At 36.9% G+C, this 24,769-nt stretch overlaps 1 protein-coding gene across 2 annotated transcripts in view; it reads right to left on the reverse strand.

Annotated features, from left to right (window-relative positions):
- MED13L (mediator complex subunit 13L) overlaps positions 1-24,769 on the reverse strand; it is a 300,820-nt gene that overhangs the window by 247,406 nt on the left and 28,645 nt on the right. For both annotated transcript variants that reach the window (XM_042962372.1, XM_042962371.1), the window contains exon 2: positions 17,515-17,752. In XM_042962372.1, the coding sequence (XP_042818306.1) occupies positions 17,515-17,752 (238 nt within the window). The remainder of the gene's footprint in view (positions 1-17,514; positions 17,753-24,769) is intronic.

A 24,769-nucleotide genomic window follows, 5' to 3' on the forward strand; every position in this document is an offset into this window, starting at 1 on the left:
TATTTAGGGGGCAAGCCTAAGATAGATCAGTATTACAATATACAAAAATGACAAAATACATTTATTTCAGAAGAAAATAAAGATTTCTATATCCATCGAATTCATTCTTTGCATCTCTCAATGATATTTAGGACTTCTTTAACAAAGCGCTATATAAACATTGATTCGTGTCTTTATGTTCCTAATGTGACCTCAATTAAAATCCTCGGATAACCATCAAACCAAAATTCCAGAAGCACTCATCTAGTGTGTGTGTGTGTGTGTGTGTGTGTGTGTGTGTGTGCGCGCGCGCGCGCGTGCACGTGTGTGTATTAATTTAAATGTTTGTAATTTAAAATCTATACCATTTCCAGGCAAAATTATTTTGAAGGTAAAATGTTCTTTTTCAAGGAATGCTCAAACTTTTAAAGCCCAAAGACCTAATTCCAGAAACTTCTTAAGTTTAGCTGCCCAACAGTTTTTGTGTGAAAAAGCAAAATTATCTGTAACGCTATCTACCTAGACTAAAACTACAATGCATATAGATTATCCTACTTTACCTGTTAGTGCTACTATAACCTAGTAAATCTTTTCACAAGATATGTATCCAGTAATCATAACATCATTGAAAATCTCCAAAAAACAATAATCTGAACCACTGTTCCAATGAATATTTACCTTTCCCAAACTCTCTGCTCCACTATTCCCTACTCAGAGATTTCCCAGAGAGAACAGGGAACTCAGTACTTACACAGCTCCCTCTCAGATTCCCCACTTCTTTCAGCAGGCCATCCTAACACAAAAACTGTGCTCACAAAGAGCCCATAACCAACCAAAGGTTTTTTGCTTTGATATACCTAGACTGGTGGAGGCAAAATTTTACAGTCCATACACTTGAGAATTAACCAAATAAGTGGTCATTTTGGGGGCAAAATACCCAACCTTGGGAAAACTAAAAAGCTGGGGAAAGCTGTGTAGCTCTGCTCTAACTGAAACATCCCAACTAATACACTACTGAGCTAAAAAGCCAATGATTAGTCTGCAGTCCCTCTAGTGTTCAACTAGTTAAATTAACAGTCTCGATATGGCAAAGACTGATATTTCATAACTACTAAGTCTGTTCCACATGCAAAACGAAAATGAATTTTATAAACACAAAACAAGGGGCAAAACCGAATCAGCAGAATCTTAAATTTTTCCCTGTAAATCATTCAAGCTGAGATTCAGAAAGAATAAATCCAAAACTACTTTCAAGTGCAAGATTGATCATCAAGCACCCAGCATGATGCCTAGCACATAACAAGTGAACTATAAATATTTGATTATTGTCTGGTTCCCGGTTTCAACATATAACTATTTCAAACTATCACTTATTCTCAATTTATTGCTACTATAAAATTAGGCACAATAAGCATAAATAAAAACTATTCTGCAAATAAAAAAAACAAATGTAGCAAGGAAAAAACAAACAAACGTAGAAAGGGAAATAGACTTAGATGGCATGCAACATGAATGGGAGTAGTAATTCCTGTTAATCCAATATCCCTTGCTAATTCTATATATGTTAATAGTCAGCAAAAAGCCCAAAACACTCTGGCCAATTCATAATTAACATATACTATACACTTAACTATAATTTTCAAGGGTTAGATCACAACCCGACTTAAAACAACATGGGACATGATTTCAATTTTTTATTCTAAAATCTTTTCAGCAGCAAAGGGATAGATATCATCAACCATCCTTGCACAGGCAAAGCCAGAAAATAATCAGTTATACGATACTTTCTTAGAAATCAAATACTTATATATAATTTAATTAAAATTGACAATGCTAAGCGAAAAAGAATTCAGTTTTTATCCACAGGTAGAAATTATGACCAAAACTTAGTTCTAAAATAAATTCATGAAGATTTAAATAGTTTGACAGTGAGGTTCATTAAAGGAAAAATACGACTATGAAAGGCATTTATACAGCATTTAAGTCTATGAGCTTTTCATATTCACTTCATATTGTATCATAAAATAAAGCTGTAATTCCCACAGTACAGATAAGAATCAGACTAGCAAATTTAAATGACTTGTCTATGAGACGACATATATAACAGGACAAGGCATGGTATGAACACTCAATCTTATTCTCAGTTAACTTACCATACTTATCTATGGTCTGTATGTCTCAAAAGGTAAAAAATAACAAAAGAATGGTAAATTTCTTCCTGGCTGGCCTCTGTTACAGTTTGGATAAGTGAGGGTGAATAGGAGGGAGTAAGCCACAGTCCAAGACCTATACTTCCACTGAATGCCAGCTAAGGTCACAAATGGAAAAAGAAAATGATAGATGGTTTCTGGCCAAGAAAGTGTGATTCAAATGATGGAAAGACCCTTCAAGCATCCTCTGGGAGATGTGGCTGCATTCCATGTGTTGCCAAACGGAAATTTCAACCAATACAGGAAATTCAAGCTCCTGGAGGTGTTTGTGTGTGTGTGCACGCCCAAGCATCCTTGGAAGAGACAGATCAATGTTGTTAACAGTCTTTGAAAAACACCTTCTAAAATTACAGAACTTGTAAAGTACTAACTTGTTATCTTACTACACTTGACGGACACAAAAGGCTATCTTTATTATAACAAGAGAAAAATGTATACTAACACTAAACACTGTCTATTAAGGATTTCATTGAAAATGTTTGTTAAATCATATACTATCTCCTTTTACCATGTAGTCTATAGCCATGGTATTTTAAAAAGTGAGCAATTAATTCAGGATTTCAGGGTGAAAGAAAGCTCAATGAAAGCTTTCCGTCAATTTCATTCTCTAGTGAAACACGCAGTTCCCGTAGAGAGCCCCAGCAAAGCAATGTTACCTAAACTTTTCTATGTAGCAAATATCAACTCTAGTGTTGAGCTGGCAATTTATAACATATGTAGGACACCCAAGGTCATTCAATCCATGATTTATTTATAAGTTAACAAGCCTTCACACATAAATACCATGAAGCACTTTTACCCAATAAATAGTACTCTCCCATTGCCTCTGTTCTACAAGACAATCAGAATATAAGCTTTTTGTCAACTGCCCAACTACTTGCTATCTATAACGCTAATGGAAATAATTTATGGAAAACCGTTCTATTTTAATAAAACTTTTAGAATTAAACTGTAGGCTGTAAAAAAATAAGCAACTGCAAAAAAAAAAAAGAAATTTCTATTACTGTCTTTTCAATATACAGTTAAAAGGAAATCAATGCATCAAAACAATCTTTCAAATGTGGTCATTTATTTTCTTTAAAACAGTCTTCTAAACAACAGCATGCTTTTCTCTCTGATTCAAAATACTGGGAGGACTTCAGAATATTCAATGGTACCACACTGATAATCTTTATACAAACTTCTATTACACTCATTCACTCATTAATTTATTCAACAAATATGTGCCAGGAATTGTGCTGATCCTGGAATTACAATGATAAGCAACAGTCAGATGCAGTTCTTGCCTGCCATGCAGCCTACAGAGAGCTTTCCTTCTAGTCCTATTCAAAAACTCCCAGGGGCGCCTGGGTGGCTCAGTCGGTTAAGCATCCGACTTCGGCTCAGGTCATGATCTCAGGGTCCGTGAGTTCGAGCCCCGTGTCGGGCTCTGTGCTGACAGCTCAGAGCCTGGAGCCTGTTTCAGATTCTGTGTCTCCCTCTCTCTGACCCTCCCCCGTTCATGCTGTCTCTCTCTGTCTCAAAAATAAATAAAGGTTAAAAAAAAATAAAAAAAAATTAAAAACTCCCAAAAAACCCAACTACCTACAAAGTCCAAACTCCTTGGCCTAGTGTTTAAGCACCATCATCATCAGGCACAAATATGCATTTCCAAATACACAGTCAACTTCTCACCTTTAACTCTTCCCAAATAGGTATTCCAAACTTTCCTACTCTATATTCTTACACATGCAATCCTATATATGTGAAGCGTGCTTGTCCTAACACACATACATATTCATCCAAATACCAAAATATTACCCATTCTTTAAGGCTCAGCTCAAGAATCAATTCTTCCTTAAAGCTCTGCCTCCTTCCACATAACTCCAAAAATCCTGTATGCCTCTCTCAGGACACCTATAATAATATTCTATGTACAAATGCTAGACCCTCTATTTGTCAGCTTCTAAAAAACAGCATACATTTCGGATTTAGTTCTATATTCTGCAAAGCACCGAACACAATGTAGGTTCAATAAAAATCTGTTGAATAAATACATGGTGGTAACTAAATATTAAAGATTAAACAGGGATGAATGCTTATGTTTATAAAGCTCAAAGAATGCTTTTAAAACATCCTCTCATATATTATTTTATCACTGTTACACAATAGCATGAATTTTAATGTGTGGGCAACTGAGCTGAATTGGTACTGACCTCAAGACACCCCATGAAAATGTTTTCGCCCCCTGAGGATCATTGCCTCGTTGTACATTCAAATATGTTTGAGGGCTTTGGCTAACGGAGTTCTCGTTAAAGAAGACTTGACTTTAGCAATGGCGGTAACTGTCCAAGCCACGTCTGCTTTTCAAATCAAGAGCCCCTCTTTGTTACACTCTTCATGAAACCAACTAACGGCAGGATAAATTTTTCCATAATAGAGTCACTGTCAATAAATGTTATTTCCTCCCCTAAACAATCAGAGTTGTATGTAGTTTTTCCAAGGATGCTAAAGCAGGTGTCCTTTCCGTTATTAATACACACGAGGTGACTTTTAAATAAGTTAAAAACATAGTGCCTGAAAGTGAACTGAGAGTATCTAAAGTTTTCTCATTTAGACTAAATGTATTTCTGTGTAAATTAACATGCCCTCTTATAAAGAGGAATATTAAAATCAACTTAAAATAAGTCCAAGATTACCTGTGAAAAAATAAAACAATCTTCACGAAGAAACCTCATCTTGACAAGGTTCTTCACACTTCCTGATTCAGGCAGCCATTCCACAGACCCTTGCCTATTTGCTAACAGTGTCAGAAAGCAAGCCTTCAAAAAGATTAACAAAAAGTCTGACCTCTCCCAAGGGTAGCAAAGCCATAAATAAAAGTATTCTTTTAATGGAAGATACCCTGCATGTGACATTATATTAAATAGGAGGACAAAGTTTCCAACAACAGATCTGTGAATGCTCTAACCTTCACTTTCCCATTGTATATATACACACTCAATCTTTTTCACACAAGATACTTTGTCTTCATCCAATTTTTACGTTATCAATTTTTTTTATCAAGGCAGTTCTGCTGCATGATTAACTACAAACTGCAGGGTATTATTCTATTCTATCACAATACCCTGGCAACCAGCTCATATTCAGTTACACTATCACAGCACCAAAAAAAAACAAAAAAAAAAAACACCTAATTGTATGATCATGTGGATATTGTAGAAGCCCTTTAGTTCAATCCTAGATGGGCCTCAAGAGGATAATGCTTATTCTGTTGAACTCACTGCCAAATCACAATATGAAAGAGCCAGGATCAAAACAAGACCCAATTATACAAAGAGTACATTTTATCAATGTCGGGCTTATAAGAAATAGGTATGTGGCCCAGTACTTGTAGAAAATTGTTCAAAAATATTTACACAGATGGGGCTTTAAAGGACATTATCACACACTCACTAGCCATAATGATATTCAATGAGCATCTCTCAGGTACTATCAGGACGGCATCGATCACAAAATACTCAAAGCGACAGAACCTAATTTCATAATTCTCTAGTACTTAAAGCAGATTTCCAAACTATTGGGAACTTTTGGGGTGGGGGGAGAAGCTGCATATTTATGTGTTATTTCTACATTAAGATTTTTTTTTAAAAGATAAGCTGAGTAGAGCTATCTATCAAAGTCTAGCTACCATTTGCTCAAGCATCATAAAACAAAATAGAAACAACTTGCAAATACTTTTTCAAACAATTATTCATGAATGTTAAGCACAGACATCTATAAATTGATTTAGCCTAGCACACTTTAAACAGGTCCGGAAACCAAGCAACTCAACTAAATGGTAGCCTCAGTAACTACCTCCTGCTTTCCCCAATAGTCACCCTGTCCTTTACCGTGTATTTCTGATTTATCGAAGTCCGAACCTGTGATGACACATCTATAAAAGGGGGGGGGGGGGGGGGGGAAGACCTCTTGATAACACCTCTTGATAACAACAGATATGGAAAGTTACTTCAGTAAGATATTTTATAACAGCAAATGTAATCTCATATAAAGTCTAAATAATCAAACGCGTCATACTCCTGTCAAATTTTTAGGACTCCAAAATTATTTTTATTTATCTTTACTTTCCCTTTATCTTCAGCTGTGTGCTTAGCAGACTAGATGTTTATGAGCTGACATTATCGGAACCAACATTTGCCAAGTGTCACAGAAAACACTTAAAATCAAAAACGATAGGTCCTCTGTCCAGTATTCTGCAAGCCAGTGTTCTTTCTGTAAGTACAGGAAATAGATTTGATTGGATATAAATAGAATTAGAAGAGTTATGTGGGTTTTATGTACGATGGTTTGCTAAACTTGATATGCTCATTTTATGTGGCCCAATCACATAGTTTCATGTTATATATGCAGTTTTGCAGCCGAATAACGGTTTCGATTTTAAAACTGAAATATGCGTCTGGGTTCCACTACAACTAGTGGCATGACTGAGTCACGGGCTTTTTCTGAGCTTCGCTTTCCCTTCGGCTAATTTCAACCATATAAACGTGAGAAGACCTTCTCTGAGTCCTCTCAGCGACGACCTAGGAGATGCGTGCTCACCAGCTTCCTTCCTTAGAAAAGCCCAATTTCACTGGAGGGACTTTTCACTTCGTGTCCTATATAAAAACCGTGAACTTCAAGTGAAGCTGATGTGATGCCATCTGATTGTGTCAGCAACGGATTTGCTTGTAGGTTCCTGTCAGTAACGAATTTGCTTGTAAACTGGGCAAAAGGTGCTGTTCTCTAGATACATAATTTTACATCTCTACCTCACTCAATTTTAATATCCAAACACACAGTTTTTTCTGTAACTAATTAGAGCATTAAATCCTACTAACAGTTAAGCTTTGTCTCCAATTTGTTACATTCACATTCTTGTATCAACCTCCCTAAAGAAGAAAGTAAAAAAAGAAACTATGTTACAGGTCAAAAAAATCTTCATACCATCTTAATGTACAAGAACCTCTTCTAAATCTTCAAGTTTTGTATTACAGAGCAAGACTTGGAAATAAAGCGTACGTAAGAGGCGTGACAAACAAGCTATCCTCAAAACTGCTAAATACGTCTGCATCAGTCACTACATATTCACCACTGAAATTACTGACATAGAAGGGGAACGAGAACTGTAACATACCAAATAACGGTTTCTCTAGCTCTATATTAATTTTCAATCCTACTTGTTCCAGTGGCGACTTTAATACCCCATCAGTGGGGTTTCGCTCAGGTTTACTTTATACAAATAGGGGACTTTATATCAATGCAAAAATATCAAACTGTAATGCCTATACCTACCAAAACATAAATCCCCCCTAAAAATCCACTGATTAAACTTTTCCCTGAAGCAACAATCTTTAAATTATAATTTCTTACCAACTGTTTAATTTTCCTATCATTAGAACATAAGCCCTTTACATGCTATTTCACCACAATCTCAGTATAAATGTCTCATTTTTCATAGAAAAAGCTAATTACACGGTTCAGTAAGTTGCCTGTGGTAACACATCGATTTTATTTACATTCCACAGCTAGACTTTAGCTTGTTCTCTCAATTGCAAACACGTCTAGCTTAATAATTCTATCTAATCCATTCGATCTTTTTCTATTCTTCATCTGAAAGAATTCTGACTCGCACCGTAACTTTACAATATAAACGCGCTGCTTACCAAAGTATTAATAAGTATTTCATTTTCCCCTTTAAGGATATAATTTATGATTTTCTATTTAATATTTCAGTTTAGTATGCACTGGAATCATTTGCATAATTATCAATGAAAACTATTACTATTTTATAGCTTTAGCAAACAAATTCTTTTAAAAATAAACATAAGAAAACAGAACACACTATAATTAGTTTAAAAGTCAGAAATTTTATATCAAGACTTGAATAATTTAGATCCAGTGAAAACAAGAAATACTTACTTCATAAACTATTTAGAACTAGCTACCACCAGGTTCCCACTGATTACGTGCTTTCACTAAAAGTGCTGTTTCTCATAACATACAAATGTATTCTACTACTACTATGTACATAATAACAGATAGGAAACAGATACAAAAGTTAAACTAAAATTTACTTTTCAGGTGCACTGTGGTCAAGAAGTATAACGCCATGTAATAAAATCTCCATATAGATGTTGGTATGTAAAATACTACAAATCTAGAATGATGCAAAAAAATTTCACCTGTTTTCAAAATCACCAGAATCATATACTTGAAAATAAACCCAAACAATAATTTCATTCCTGCCAATTTTATATGTAAAAGGGTCACTATTTTCCCAAAAAGCAAAATTTTTCATTTCAATTAAGAATAAAGTTATTTAACGGGGCTCCTGGGTGGCTCAGTTGGTTGCGCGTCTGACTTCAGCTTGGGTCATGATCTCACTCACAGTTCACAAGTTCAAGTTTCCCATAGGGCTCTGTGCTTGACAGCTCAGAGCCTGGAGCCTGCTTCAGATTCTGTCTCCCTCTCTCTCTGTCCCTCTCACTGCTCGTGCTTTGTCTCTCTCTCAAATATTTTATTTTATAAGAAAAACATTGTAAGAAAAATTTTTTAATGTTTATTTTTGTGAGAGAGAGAGAGAGAGAGAGAGAGACAGACAGACAGACAGACAGACAATGCACATAAGCACGGTGATGAACAGAGAGCGAGGGAGACACAGAATCCGAGGCAGGCTCCAGGCTCTAAGCTGTCAGCACAGAGCCTGACGCGGGGCTCGAACCCATGAAATGTGAGACCATGACCTGAACCGAAGTCAGACATTCAACCTACTGAGCCACCCAGGTACCCCTAAAAATTTTTTTTAACTTTTTCAACATTTATTCATTTTTGAGAGACAGAGACACAGCCGAGCGAGGGAGGGGCAGAGAGAGAGGGAGACACAGAATCCCAAGCACACTCCAGGCTCTGAGCTGTCAGCACAGAGCCAGATGTGGGGCTCAAACCCAAGAACTGTGAGACCGTGACCTGAGCTGAAGTCAGACACTTAACCAACTAACCTACCCAGGTGCCCCTAAAAAAATTTTTTTAATTAAAAAAAAAAAGAATAAAGCCATTCACAATGTTAACTAAAATTATTTCATTTTCTCAAAGATAACCATAAATCAAAATTCCACTGAAAATTCAGACTATAAGATACGTAGTAATAAATTCCTATATACTTTATTGCTTATGATTTTAATTTTTTTTTTATTTTTTTAACGTTTTTTATTTATTTTTGGGACAGAGAGAGACAGAGCATGAACGGGGGAGGGGCAGAGAGAGAGGGAGACACAGAATCGGAAACAGGCTCCAGGCTCCGAGCCATCAGCCCAGAGCCTGACGCGGGGCTCGAACTCACGGACCGCGAGATCGTGACCTGGCTGAAGTCGGACGCTTAACCGACTGCGCCACCCAGGCGCCCATGATTTTAGAAAATTCAATGTCAATACTTTTCTTTTTAGTATGATAAGCAGTAAGGCTATTCAGAGTTTGATTCTACCATCATAATCTGCCTTGGTTAGATCTTCAAATCTTTTCTTCCTTCTCTTCTCTGTCCCCTTACCTTTTCTGTTACCTAAGAATGTAGTCTTTGGGTGCCTGGGTGGCTCAGTCAGTTAAGCATCCAACTTCAGCTCAGCTGAAGATCTTGCAGGTAGTGAGTCCAAGCCCCGCATCAGGCTCCGCGCCAACAGTGCAGAGCCTGCTTGGGATCTCTCCCTCGCTCTCTCTGCCCTTCTCCCACTAGAGCTTGCTTGCTCGCTCGCTCGCTCTCTCTCTCTCTCTCTCTCTCAAAATAGATAAATAAACTTGAAAAAAAAAAGAATGTAGTCTTCTTTGGATCTCTGTTATTTTTAAATAGCTCAAAGTTAGGTTTTTCCTCAAACCAGACTGAAAAGCTGTTAGGGCAAAGGATATTCACAGTATCAGAGTTTTGCCCCAAATTCACCAATAATTACAAAAAGAAAAAGGTATCTTTACACAGGAAAAATCTGGTGGACGCTATCTTAACAAAGTAATCAAACATCAAAGGATCAATATTGGAACAGATGAACATGATATGCCTCTGATGTGATGTCACAGAAGTACTTATCACCTAACTCAATATTCTTGCCAAAAATGTTTAACCTGGATCTAATCATGAAGAAACAATCAGACAAATTCAGATTATGAAAAATTTGACAGGAAAACTGAAGTGTTGCCTTCAAATTACATCAATACAATGAAAATGTCCTACATTTTCATAGAAGTTACATGATGAAGTGCTTAAGGGTAAAGGTTCAGGACTACTAGGTATTACCTTCACATGGTTTAGCCAGAAAAAAACTTTGTCTTCATGTCTGTAAATACTTTTCAAAATGAAAAGCACAGAGGGAATTAGGTTCTGTATTGGAAATTACTGAACAAAGGCTTTATCAATCCCATCATTTGAGATTGTACGTTATAGTCGAAGTATACAGATGAGAATACCAGCAAGCTGACTCTCCATTCTCACCTCTCAGCCTCCCTCATCCTTACAAAATGCCCGCTTGTCCCCAGAGACCTGTCATCAGTGCAGTGGAATATAAAACAGTATTAAAGTTGTCTTAAATTATCTTACACTGGCCAATGTCAGAAAACCAGATCCCCTTTTTCTAGCTCTCTAATGTCTAATGCTCTTTTTTCAAGTGTCCACATCTCCTGGCATAGGTGGCAGCACTATGAAAAACGTTTTATTTTATGAAAAATAAAAAAGATACTTACGACTATAAATGCAACAGTGAAGGTAACAACTGCCAATCTGCCCCTACACTGACAGTAAAGCCAATTGCTAAGGCTTCCAATAGGATTCTTTAGAGGTAGACAGGTGTATAGATGTATATTTGTCTATCTAGTAATAATCAAAAAGAAAAGGGAGAGCAGATCAATTTTAAAATTACAGACAGTGCATATTTATAGACAAGTTTCTTTATAGAACATATATAAAATAAAATGGATATTTAATGCCTTACTTTTAATTAGGTTTCAATCTCCTCACAATATTAAATTGTTTAAAACTTTAGGTGTATTTATTGTAAGTTAACCTCCTAAGAGTACAATACTATGCTATGTTAGAACTATATAAGATGGGTTTCATTCAACAAGCATCACTTAGCACATACTAGGCCATACAGAATACTTGTCCAGGGACTTTTTTTTTTTAACGTTTATTTTTGAGAGAGAGAAAGAACGCAAGTGGGGAAGGGGCGGAGGCAGAGGGAGACCCAGAATCCAGGCAGGCTCCAGGCTCCAAGCTGTCAGCAGAGAGCCCAACGCAGGCTCGAACCCATGAACCATGAGATCATGACCTGAGCCAAAGTCATGATCAACCAACTGAACCACCCAGGCACCCCCTGGACCAGGTACTCTTAAGCTTTGGGTTAAGTTATCTTCAGTTCGTAGAAGTCTGTATTTGCCCTGTTTACCATTTTGGGGTTTCAAGAGAGCATGTCTTTCCAACCACCAACTAATAGGCAATGAAACAGCCAGAAGATGGTATTTATAAATAATTTGTCTAGCAGATTAGGAAAATATTACATTATATTAATCTCTAAAATTCAAATTGAAAATGTAGAAAAGAATTTAGCCAAGCAAAAACAGCAAAGGTATAATAAAATAAAATTGGCAAGGACTATTAACATACAGTTCAGTATGTAATCACCGGTATTTTTTAATTTAAATAAATCTGTACCTCAAACTAAATACAAGGGTTAAGTTCATAGCTCAATTTAGAATAAAATAATTTCTTACATTATTGCCTTCCTGCTCATATCCATCTTATATATAATCTTCCTAATTATGTCTCTTTCCTGATGAGAAACCTCCAACAATTCCTCAAAATCTACCAAATTCAATGCAAATTCGTCTTCCTTTCTCCAGTGCATTCCACATTATGGCCCACCTGCCCAGGCTCTCAGTCTCTCCTATTTCGCAAATAGCCTAAGTTCCAGACAAACCTGCCCTTCACACCATTTGTTCACTGCTGGCAGGCCGCCCTTTGTACAGGCTACTTCTTCTGATTGCGACAAGGTCCATCCCGACCTAGATAGCTCCTTCTTACCCAATAAGACACACCTGAAGCCTCTGGGCTTCCCATCATCTCCCTATCCTCTGTTCCCCAAGACTGAATGTGATGCTTCTGCAAGATTCTATAACTTAATCATTTACAGCTTACTTTGTCACAGCATAATTATGGATTCACCTCACTAATTCCCCAATAACACCGTGAGCTCCTTAAAGATAAGGACTCATTTTACATATCCAGGGCTGATCACAACTCTTGCCTAAGGTTAGAAGTTCAATAAACAGATGAGAAACCAAGAAGGTTATCAACCCTTAGCACTAGGGCTCACAGTGTTTCTGCTGTAAGTTTATAAAACACTTGTGCAATGGTCCTGAAACGGTCTGCCCATTGGGAAAGTAATCTACTACATTTCTCTTACATGTACTTACAGTGTTTCTCTGCAATATGCATATGTGTGTGCTTGCCTTATGCCCTTTTCAAACTCTACACTTATCAAGGGTAGAGATTACATCAAAACCCTACAGCGGGACCCACTGATACAGGTACTTGAGCATGGCCACAGGGAAGGATATACACATATTTGTGTTCAGCCAGTGCCCTAATTCAACACCATTGTGTGGAGATGGCAGTAAAGTTACAAACCTACCTTACAGAGATCCAAGAGTCACACCTTAAAGTTCGGATCTCTTCGTAATGCAATTTAAGGTTTATTATGAAACTCTGTGTATAGGAATCTAGGTAATTTTGATTATTATTTGAGGGGGGGGAGAGAGAGACAGAGAGAGAGAGAGAGCGTGAGCACGAACAGGGGAGATGGGCAGAGGGAGGGAATCCTAAGTAGGCTCCACACTTAGCACAGAGCCGGACACAGGGCTCAATCCCACGACCTGAGGCGAAATCAAGTCAGCCACTCAACCGACCAAGCCACTCAGGCGCCCCTAGACAATTTTCATATGTACAGGGAGGGATATCCTCACTGCTCTAACACTTTATAAAGTTTTATTATTCTAAGTTATTCCACCCAAATATTAAAACTTAAAATCAAAAATAGAATTACTCCAACCTTAAGTATACTTTAAAAGTTACTAGTTGAGGTCCATTAGCAAGCGCTGAATGCTCTACAGAAGAATCATTTTAAAAATATCAAAATAGGGGCGCCTGGGTGGCTCAGTCGGTTAAGCGTCCGACTTCGACTCAGGTCACGATCTCGCGGTCCGTGACTTCGAGCCCCGCGTTGGGCTCTGGGCTGATGGCTCGGAGGCTGGGCCTGCTTCTGATTCTGTGTCTCCCTCTCTCTCTGCCCCTCCCCTGCTCATGACCTGTCTCTGTCTCTCTCTGTCTCTCTCTCTCTCTCTCTCTCAAAAAATAAAATAAATAAGTACATAAATAAAACATTAACAAATGTCAAAATATTTGAAGTTTGATGTATGGGTTAACTGTCTTTAGGCTAACTGTTCTCTGTGCTGTTCTCAGTAATTTAACTTTTGTTATCCTTATAACCCAATTTACAGTGAGGAAAGCTGAGGCAATGATGATGTACTTGACCAACAATACACAACTAGCAAGTGACTGAGCAGGGATTCAAATCTAGCCCATGTTCTGAACCACTATGCCATACACTAAAAACAGCAATTCCCCAGATAAGGGCCCAAAAGTGTTTACCCAAGTGACAGGATAGGCTATAAATGTGTTTTAGTGTTCTCTCCAACTATTTCATAGTTACTTCAAGCATTTAAATAAAACATCTAATATTCTAAAGTTAACCTGTGTGTCAATCCTGCAGGATTATTCTCTATGGGAACACTTTATACAATCAACCAAAAATGCTTGCTTTAGTGCTGTATTGCACTGTGAGGTCTCTTAGTAGTATGCTCTTTCGAGTACACTGTAAAGACAAAGGGAACTACCAAATAAAAAAATTAAAAAGCATCTGCAGAAACAATAAAATGTCCCTATAAAAAGAAAATACTGGGGCACCTAGGTGGCTCAGTTGTTTAAGCATCTGACTCTTGGTTTCAGCCCAGGTCATGATCTCACGGTTCGTGAGTTCGAGCACTGTCCGCATGGGGCCTGCTTGGGATTTTCTCTCTCTCTCTCTCTCTCTCTCTCTCTCTCTCTCTCTCTCTCTCTCTCTCCCGCTCTCTGTGCCCCCCCTCACTCATGCGCACTCTCTCAAAATACATAAATTTTTTTGAAAAAAGAAAAGACAATGTTACAATAATGATACCATCGTGCTTAATATTATAGGGCTCTGTTAAAATGTATTTTATGAAATACATATGAAATGACTCTTACATATGAGAAAAGAACAACACAGGGGCTCCTGGGTGGCTCGGTCGGTTGAGCATCTGACTTTGGCTCAGGTCATGATCTTGCAGTTCACAAGTTTGAGCCCCGCGTCGAGCTCTATGCTGACAGCTCCAAGCCTGGAGCCTGCTTTGGATTCTATGTCTCCCTCTCTCTCTACACCTCCCCTGCTCATATTCTCTCTCTCAAAAATAAATAAAAAACATTTTTAAAAATTTTAAATAAAAAAGAACAAAACGATTCCAAAATATCTTCAATTTGTATGACTACCAATTAAAATATTTCCTTTGTACCTTTTTCTCATGACCACTCTACGTCTCATATTCTCCCTCACTTGAAATAAAGTTGTCCTTATGCCACTCATTTTTCTAATTAAGTTTCAAATATTTTCTAAAATTAGGTTGAACCACATAAAAGTCCCCTTTTCAACCACTTTTACCTATGGGATGGACACTTCACATGCTTTCATCTAAAAACCTTCCCCAATTCAACATATCAAAAAGAATAAATGTACTTAACAAAGTTATGACTATTCCATCACTGTCATACTTTCCTGGTAGCAAGTAAGAGAATAAAGTTTATACTGTTTTCAGACTCAATAGGTTAGAAAATAAAAATAAAAAATCATTCTCATGAGAAAACATTCACAATACATTGTAAAGTGAAAAAGATGGAGTTACAAAACAGTATGATACCAATTTCACTTATACATAAAAATACCAAATATTACAACTGTTTTAGACTTCGGGATTTTTATTCTCTTCATCTGACAGTTCTGTTTTCCTAATTTTTTAATTAAAATGTAGTATTACTGTGATTTATAAAAAAGTTTATAAACAGAAGTCAATCTTTGCTTAATTCTTTACCAAAAAGATATTTTTTTCAATATATGAAATTTATTGTCAAATTGGTTTCCATACAACACCCAGTGCTCATCCCAAAAGGTGCCCTCCTCAATACCCATCACCCACCCTCCCCTCCCTCCCACCCCCCATCAACCCTCAGTTTGTTCTCAGTCCAAAAAGATATTTAATTAATCAATGAAATAAATACATGTGCGATCTAAAACAACTATGAAAATTTTAGATAGCCTACATCTTTTTGTTAACTCAGTAACAGAGCCCATGAGAAATAACACAGTAACTTGTTATTTCTAAGAACACTGATCATGTGCTTTGTTGGTATGGACAAACAGCTTTACTCCATACATGAAGTAAATAAGCCTAATTAACAGTTGGGTTTGGTTTCATCACTATTATAAAATGATAATTTGTGCTGCTAACAAATAAATACCAGACCAAGAAGTTCAGACATAAGCTATCAATACAGAGTAGAGAAACTGAAGGACATTAAAAATCAGAAGTAAACATGAGAAATAAAGGATAAAGAAACAAAAATGTTATATTCCTCTACCACATGTATAAAAAAATTTTATAACAAAACTATATGTTTTGATATTTAAACGAACAAATATAAATGCTATAATTATCTTCTGGGGTATCTTATTTTAAAAAGTCTGATAAATGGAATCCAGATGTGGATTAAACTAATTCAACTAATTTTACCTGAGTTCATTGCTAACTACCTAAAATAAGCTTTGATATGTATGTAAGTTCTAAGATTCTGCTGATTAACCAGCTAAGTAAGCAATCCTACCCAGACTGGGTTCTTTTATTTATAAACCAAACATTCTAAAAACTACAGGGAGAAAGGTTCATGTTGAATAGACAAATGGACCATAAGGTAAACAGCTCAATTAGTCCACTGTGGTTTACTGCCCTCTGGCTGTTGTGGCAAAGGATATCACAGATTTAAAAAAAAAAAAAAAAAAATGGTTGCAAAGAAAAGCTAGGAAGATATCAAACAAAACTTGGCAGGAAAATTCTTTAGCCATATTCAGACACCTTAGAATAGAACCTCAAGTACACATTAAAGTTAATTTTACTCTTTCCTTTAAAAAAAAAAAAACACTAAATATATCAACTAACAAAACATTTCAAACATTATCTGAACTTTTTCAACCACAAACTAACAAAATATAGAGTAGTTTGGACATAATTAAAGTTGGCTCTAGGAGAGTTAAGTCAAAAAGGGTTAATGCACTAGCCTAAAGATTGTAATTAATCTTGATTTAGAAAAATTATTTAGCATACTAAATGGAAGCATTTAGGTAAAGAAGTAAAAAAACTTTACCGACATTCAAAGAATATTGATAAAATTTCCCCTGGTTATAAATCTACAATAAATACAAAAAATAGCTTAGAGTAATGAAACTCTTAGATTAATTCAAAGTTTCCACATATCAGATATAATCTGAAGTTAAAAATTAGACAACATTGGAGAGCAAGTATTTCCTGGAATCACCTAATTATATAAAAAGCAGGAACAAAACAAAGGAAAACTTGCTACCTCAAAATCAGATCAGATTATTTAATCTTTCTACAAAATACTATCCAATGTCATCTCATAATCTTTTCCAATAAGGCTTGTACTAACTTTTATTATCACTTTACAACTTTCCATCAGTGTTCAGCTGGTAATGAACCACAACAGCCACAGTTCAAGAAAAAACAATTCTGTTCATTTCACAGACTTGCTAATTACTCACAACTCACTATCATTTTAAAACAGTGGATCTTAGCCTTGTTCCACCCCAAAACACCCAGGGGACACAGTATTTTCCTTTAGTAACAGTGGCTCACAGGTTCTGGTTCCTAGCATGACTGGGAAACAACAAGCAAATTTGAAAAAAATAACAGAAGTAGAAAGAAGAGGAGTAAGAGTGAGGATATTCCTTTCAAGAGACATACCCATTAAACACTTGAATTTTTCTCAGCAAGTTTTAATAAATTCTTTTTGAAACTTACTACTGTTAAATAATTATAATTTTATACACACACACACACACACACACACACACACACACACACACACACACACGATGGTAACAGTTTTTAAGAAAAAACAAAACCTTACCCTGCAGTTCATGATGTATTACACCCACTAGGTTGGGTTCGTCTCCCCACCAGAAAATCCATAACTCTTTGCAATCTGGTTTGACATCACGACGCCATACACACAGCAAGTTGGCTTGCAAACAGCGGATGAAACTTAACAGGATTGGATCATCTTGGGCTGGGGCTGAAATTATGGGTCCACAGTCCCCATGCCCTCCAAAATTGTACCTACGCCATTTGATTCCCGTGAGTTCAGCCTGGAAAAAGACAAGAAAATTACAATGGTTTTGATATTTCTTTTTACTTACAGAACACTTAAAAACAGGCTTCCATTACAGATAAGCAAATCTGCTAAAATAAATATTGTCACTATACTTCACCTAAGAGTTCTCTCACTGAAAAATGTTTGTCAATCCTCCTTGATTTTTAAAGGGAGAAAAAATTCATTTTTTAAATATTTTTTAACATTTATTCATTTTTGAGAGTGAGAGAGACAGAGCATGAGCAGGGGAGGGGCAGAGAGACAGGGAGACACAGAACCCGAAGCAAGCTCCAGGCTCCGAGCTGTCTGCACAGAACCCGACGCAGGGCTCGAACTCACAGACCATGAGATCATGACCTGAGCCGAAGTCGGACGCTTAACCGACTGAGCCACCCAGGTGCCTCAAAACTTCATTTTTTTATATCAAGATTTCTACATGGCTCCTCATATTAAATACCAAATCACCACAAACAAATGATTATTATTTCCGGTTGAACCATTTTTACCCAGAATGTACTATAAAGTCCTTACATATAAAAGCTATTTTCTATTATTTCTTATTTGATTCATAAATTATATTTAGAAATCAGGTAAGAGGGAAGTCTAGGTGGCTCCGTAAGTTAAGCATCCGATTCTTTATTTCGGCTCAGATCGTGATCTCACCGTTCATGAGACCAAGCCCCATGTCCGTGTCTGTGCTGATGGTGCAGAGCCTGCTTGGGATTCTCGCTCTCCCTGTCTCTACCCCACTCGCACACACATGCGTGCTCACTCTCTCTCTCACACAAAATAAATAAATAAACATTTAAAAAAAAGAATAAATCAGGTAAGAGTTTAAAAAATAAGTTCATAAAACTGAAATCGTTTTTTTCAAAGAATTTCCTCAATTCCTTCCCATCCAGAAGCTAGTTTCAATCTTTCTTAATCAAGAAAGCAGTTATCATGCAGCATCATAGTGCTTCATCATTAACGCCAAAGCAAGCTACTAACAAAACTGATGCAAAGTTATCAGCAATTTATTCATGTTTTTGTCTTTTGTCTTCCAAACACATTTTAAAACATGGAAACTAAACGAGCTGCAAGCAGAACCCGGGTCTTTATCCCATTACCTACATTTGTATTTTAAAATTTCTTAAATCTTAGAGGGGGCTAAGCAGCTAAAACTCAAAGATGGTTCAACACAAACAGAAGCTGAATTCCTTATTTAAATAGCTATAAACTACAACTATATATTCAAAACTGGTGATAAAAGGGATTCATAACATCATTCTGCACAAAAGACTCCATGTGTCCCTTGCATTCAATCCTTACCCACTCATCTTCCCTCCCCACCGCCACCAAGTCAATTTTTGTCAGTTGTTTTTCAAAAATCAAGTATAAGATAGAAAAAAACAGTATCTCCTGCTAACATAACTGAAACAAATTTAAAGTGCCGAAACAATCAATCACCATAATGAACGAAACACATTTAAGAAAAAAATATCAATTTTATTCAATCCCATAAAATGCGTCACTTCAAAAAAAATTGTTCCAAATATAATAATGTCCAAATTAAAACTGTCTGGCATTCAGTGACTTACCCCCCTTCACATTGTGAGATATGCAAATCCAATCTCTAATGAATATTCTTGGTAAAAGCATCATTTATGCTTTCCCCTTTATGCCACTTTGTTTTCTTAGTATGAAAGTACTACATGGACAATGCAGTAAGTTCAAAAATAAATAATATAAATTAAAAGTAAAATAATCACACCAGGAGGGGCACCTGGGTGGCTCAGTCAGTTAAGCATCCAATTTCGGCTCAGGTTTGATCTCACCGTTCGTGAGTTCAAGCCCCCCATCAGGCACTGTGCTGATAGCTTGGAGCCTGGAGCCTGCTTCATTCAGATTCTGTGTGTCCCTCTCTCTCTGACCCTCTCCTGCTCACACTCTGTCTCTCTCTCTCTCAAAAATAAACATTAAAAATAGTAATAATAATTTTAAAAATAATACCACCAGGAATATTTTCCATAATCACATCAGAAATAATTATTAGTATCTTAATGTATGTTCTTCCTGTTTTTCTGTACATAGTTTTTAATTTAGAACCATATTACCATGGCTTTATATCCTGCTTTTTGACTTACTATATTTATATATATAAAATTATATATATATAAATTACTATATTTACATATATATATAAATTATTCTTCAAAACAGTTTTTAGGGGCACGTGGGTGGCTCAGTCAGTTGGGCATCTGACTTCCGTTCAGGTCATGATCTCACGTCTTGTGAGTTCGAACCCCACGTCAGGCTCTGTGCTGACAGCTCAGAGCCTGGGGCCTGCTTCAGAGTCTGTGTCTCCCTCTCTCTGCCCCTCCCTGCTCATGCTCTGTCTCTCTCTCTCTCTCTCTCTCAAAAATAAACATTTAAAAAATTGTTTTTAAAACAGTTTTTAATGTTTGTATAATACGTATGTATTCACTGGAGAAAACATAATTTATCCCGTAATAATTAGACAAACTTTCATTTTCACTGTTATAACTGGTAAACACCCTTGCATACTGTTATTTTCCAGATGACTTTCTTAAGAGAGACTGCTTGATGTAGAATTACCAAAGAATATGAATATTTTAAGACTCATGGATGAGTGCTACCATACAGTTTTTCAATTAGTAGTCCCACTAATACAAATAACCTCCTCCCAAATTGCGTATCTTCTTAAATACCTGCCAATTCAATAGAATGGTATGTCCCTGTACTAATATGTAGTCCTTTTTCAGTTCAGAGGGAATCATTATCATATATTTAATCATAAGTATAATCTGGGGCCTGCCTTCCTGGGTTTGAATACCAGCCCTACACTCACTAGCTGTAAGTAGCAAGTCTTAGCAAGTTACTTAACCTTTGTCTCTCTGTTGTCTTACCAGTAAAATCAGGATAACAGTATTTACAGAGTTGATTAAATGAGTCAGTATGTATATACTTAGGAAGATGCCTGGCATATGGCAAAAAATATAAATGATATCACTATCATTACTAGTAATGACAGTAGTATTTCTCCTTGAGTTGTTTGTTCAGATCTTTTGTGCATTTTTCTCGCTTACAAATCTCTTTATTTCTTCGAATGAAATCAATGTGTACGTATGTGTGTGTTTAAAACAGAAAGCCTAACATCAATTTTTAAATAAAGGTCAAAGAAGTAAACTAAATAAAAAGACTTAAGAGGCAGTTGAAATCAGAAAAGTTAAGTAAAAGACTAATTTTTCTCATAAGCACCTAAGCTCATGTTCTGTCCCCAAGGATCTGGGGGTTGGCGGGGGAGACAAAAGATACCAATAAATATAAATCCCTAATATGTACATTAACTATATTTAAAAGGTTAGAAAATTAAGATATATCAGAGATTGAAACATCAGGTGAGGCAGTCCCCAAGAAATCTATGAACGGCAATTTATTCACTAGAATACTTTCACCTGTAACATCCGGCATGGTTCAGCAAACAAAATATTTGGCTTTGATTCAGGAGAATGATTTCCTAATCCCAGCACTTCCACTAACTTCCTATCAGTGCTTCTCTGGTCTCAGTGATAAAGGGAAGCCGCTGCCGCCTGCTCTATATTCTTTATGGAGTTGTTCTAGCAAGTGATATAACACAAATGCAAGTGATACAACAACAGAGCTACCAACTTAATCACTTCATAACTAATTCAACCAGAAAAACTGAAAAATGTCCCATTATCTTAAAACAATTTCGTTCGTTACCTTAAAGCTAAAATTAAATATCATTATACCAGTCTTCACTGAAAAATCTAACAATGAAACACCATTTAAGCCTAACCGAGATAACTAAGTATAAAGTGAATGTGCAAAGGCTTAGCTTTAAATTTTGAATTAATTAATGTTTGATAAGAGGGAAGACAACTCAGGGGCACCTGGGTGGCTCAGTCAGTTAAGCGTCCAATTCTTGATTTCGGCTCAGATCATGATCTCACGGTTCGTGGATTCTAGCCCTGCTGTCAGTGCAGAGCCTGCTTGGGATTCTCTCTCTCAGCTTCTCTCTCCCTCTCTCTGCCCTTCCCCCACTCATGCACACATATGCTTTCTCTCAAAATAAATAAGGGGGGGGGAGGGGAGGGGGAGGGGGAGAGGAGAGGAGGAGTGCCTGGGGGGCTCGGTCGGTTAATGATCCAATTTGGTCTCAGATTATGATCTCATGGTTTGTGGGTTCAAGCCCCAGGTCAGGCTCTGTGCTGATAGGTCAGAGCCTGGAACCTGCTTTGGATTCTCTGTCTCCCTCTCTCTCTCTCTGCCCCTCCAGCGCTTGCACTCTCTCTGTCGCTCAAAAATGAATAAACATTAAAAAATTAAAAAAAAAAAAAAAAAAGGAAATACAACTCCGTAATACTGAAATACTGTCCAAAAAAAAAATCCTATCATGGATGTATATTCAATTAGACTAATACACAGCCTCATATACCATGATCATGTTTATAGTTAAAAATCAATTCCACACCAACTACTATTGACCCAATTTCTGACACAAGTACAGATTTCCAAGCCTCAAAATCCTTTATCTAATGATTCCAAAATTGTGAAGCAACCATATAAAATATTTCTAGATGCAAATTATCCAAAAATGCAGTATTTGTCACTGACAAACAATCCATAATCATATTTAAGTTTAAAATTACATGGTTTTTAAAAGATGGAATCCAAAAGATGGAATTAAAATATACAAGGAAAAAACCCAGCACGCACGTGTATATAATAACAACCCCAACTTTGTGCACTGATGCATCACCTATTTCACAACAGGCACCACAGCAGGGTCTTCACACAGAATTTCTAACCTTCACAAACAAACAGGTAAAGAAATTAGGACTCAGAAGGTGAAATAATTCTCCCAAAACTACACAGGCAGCAAATGGCAGATCCCAAATATAAATGGATTCAAAGCATAACCGAATTTAAGGCATAAATTCTTTCCCACTCTGCCATGCTGCTTCTTAAGGCTAATGGTAAAAATTAGCCCTAGAGGATTATAAAATAGTACAAAGAAACTGTCATCAACTCAATTTAGCAATGGCAAGAGCTCATGGCCATACTTTCTAATTTAAGAAAGTTCATGAATCTTTCTTTAGTCTTCCTGAGGTATTAAGAAAACTAGTACAAGAGAGCCCACACACCTCCCATGAATAGAAGAAGAGACTTTTTTTATTTCACTCAGATAATTATATGCCTTCTTTTACATGTTACCACTATAAGACTGTATCTACACAAGCTAATTTTTAGAGGGTATGTACAACAAGCCAAGAAAATAACTATTCTAATAATAGCAAGAAAGACGGGAGGGAAATTTTCTCCTCAATGGCTGGCATCTGTTGAACAGGTAGTCAAGATCCTCAGAAAATTGAACTTAACTGGCAGAGGCTCCCGTGGCCTTCTGTTTAGGCCACTATAGTCAGTTCAGAATGGTTGGAATTAAATAGATTACAACAGAATCGGGATAAATGCAGTTTCTAACAGCATGAATGTATTTAAAGAAAATTTATATTGATTCTTAATGTGCTATTCTTTAGACACAATACATAGGAAATGAGCTGATAAATTCTCCCAAAGGAAGTCATTTATTTGCACTGACCCATTGCAATTAGAACCCACATGACTAACAAGTATATACTTGCAGTGTGGCTCCTCAGGGTTGAAGCTGTATTCAGCAGTCACCGAACAGAGTCGAAGGAACAGGACTTGGTTATGAATGAACTCAGGGAGGTATAGTACCACAGAAGAAACACTGGCTGGAGGTCAGAAGATCTAGGTTCAAGTCCTAGTTTTTTAACTATTTACCTGTATGATACTAGGAAATCTACTCCCATCTCAGGGCAGCACAGCTTCCTGACCTGTAAAGCGATATGGTTGACCTAGATACTATAAATGAGTTCAAGTCTCCTGGCCCAGGCTAATTACATCCCACTCACAAAGGCAACTTGTAGATGAGACTGAACCCTTAATTATATGCCTTAGAATGATCCGTATGAATAGGAGAGCTGCCAGAAGATCTGAATTTTCAAGAAACAGGTAAAAGAGAGACTTCTCAAACTACAGAACAATTACCTTAATACCAATCTTGAGCAGGATTCTAGGATGGTGTGTAGAAAAGGCAGCTGTGATTATCTGGGGCTAACATGGGTGTACGAGAAAATTCCAAATCTGCCTCACCTCACAACCTCCCATCATAGGGTTACTACTCTAGAAGATCAGGAAAATACAGCAAACATATTAAATCATCCCTCAACTTGAGTCAGAGAAAGGAAAAAAATCAGGAATAATAGAAAACTTCTGTAAAAACACAACTAATCAGCTCCAGGTAAAGACACCAGGGTAAACAGACACATCTGCTTTTGCTCTCTTAAGCTCCTCTAAAACACCAGTCAAGAATGTTTGTTTTGTTTTTCCCTTAAATCATAACATCACAATGGTAGGCAGAAGAGAAGATGAGAGCATCAAGATTTTGAAAGCTAAGAAGCAGATGCTCAAGAGGTAAAGAAATTTATAATGTCTAAAAAAACTGAATCCTAGCTATGGAGAAAGGGCAGATAAAACCCAATATACACAGAATCCCCTCAGACTCAGGAGTTAACAATACAGTTATCTTTGGATGGAGGGTTAAAAGGCAGAAAGGAGATGAAATAAGGAAAAGTGGTGGCTGAAGGCCTGCTTAGAAGGCACTCAAGAACTCAGGCACTCAGGTACCCTCCCCACTGCTCTTTTTACCCCATCGAACAACTGGAAGGGTATTCTCTGTGGCCAGTAAAAACAGAGTATCTGCACTGAGGGACACAGGCACAACTGAAGGCAGGGAACCAGAGTGAAAACAGTGAACATGTACAAAATAAAAGTAAAAAACCACCCTCTCCCATTTCCCTCTCAGCACCCAGAAAGCTGGCAACCAGTCTTTCATTGCCTAGAGAGAAAGGGCGTCTGGAAATCTTCTTTGGGAAATCTAACCAGCTCAACAGAAAAGACC

The sequence above is a fragment of the Panthera tigris genome, chromosome D3 (genome assembly GCF_018350195.1).
Source record: "Panthera tigris isolate Pti1 chromosome D3, P.tigris_Pti1_mat1.1, whole genome shotgun sequence".
Lineage (NCBI taxonomy): Eukaryota > Metazoa > Chordata > Mammalia > Carnivora > Felidae > Panthera > Panthera tigris.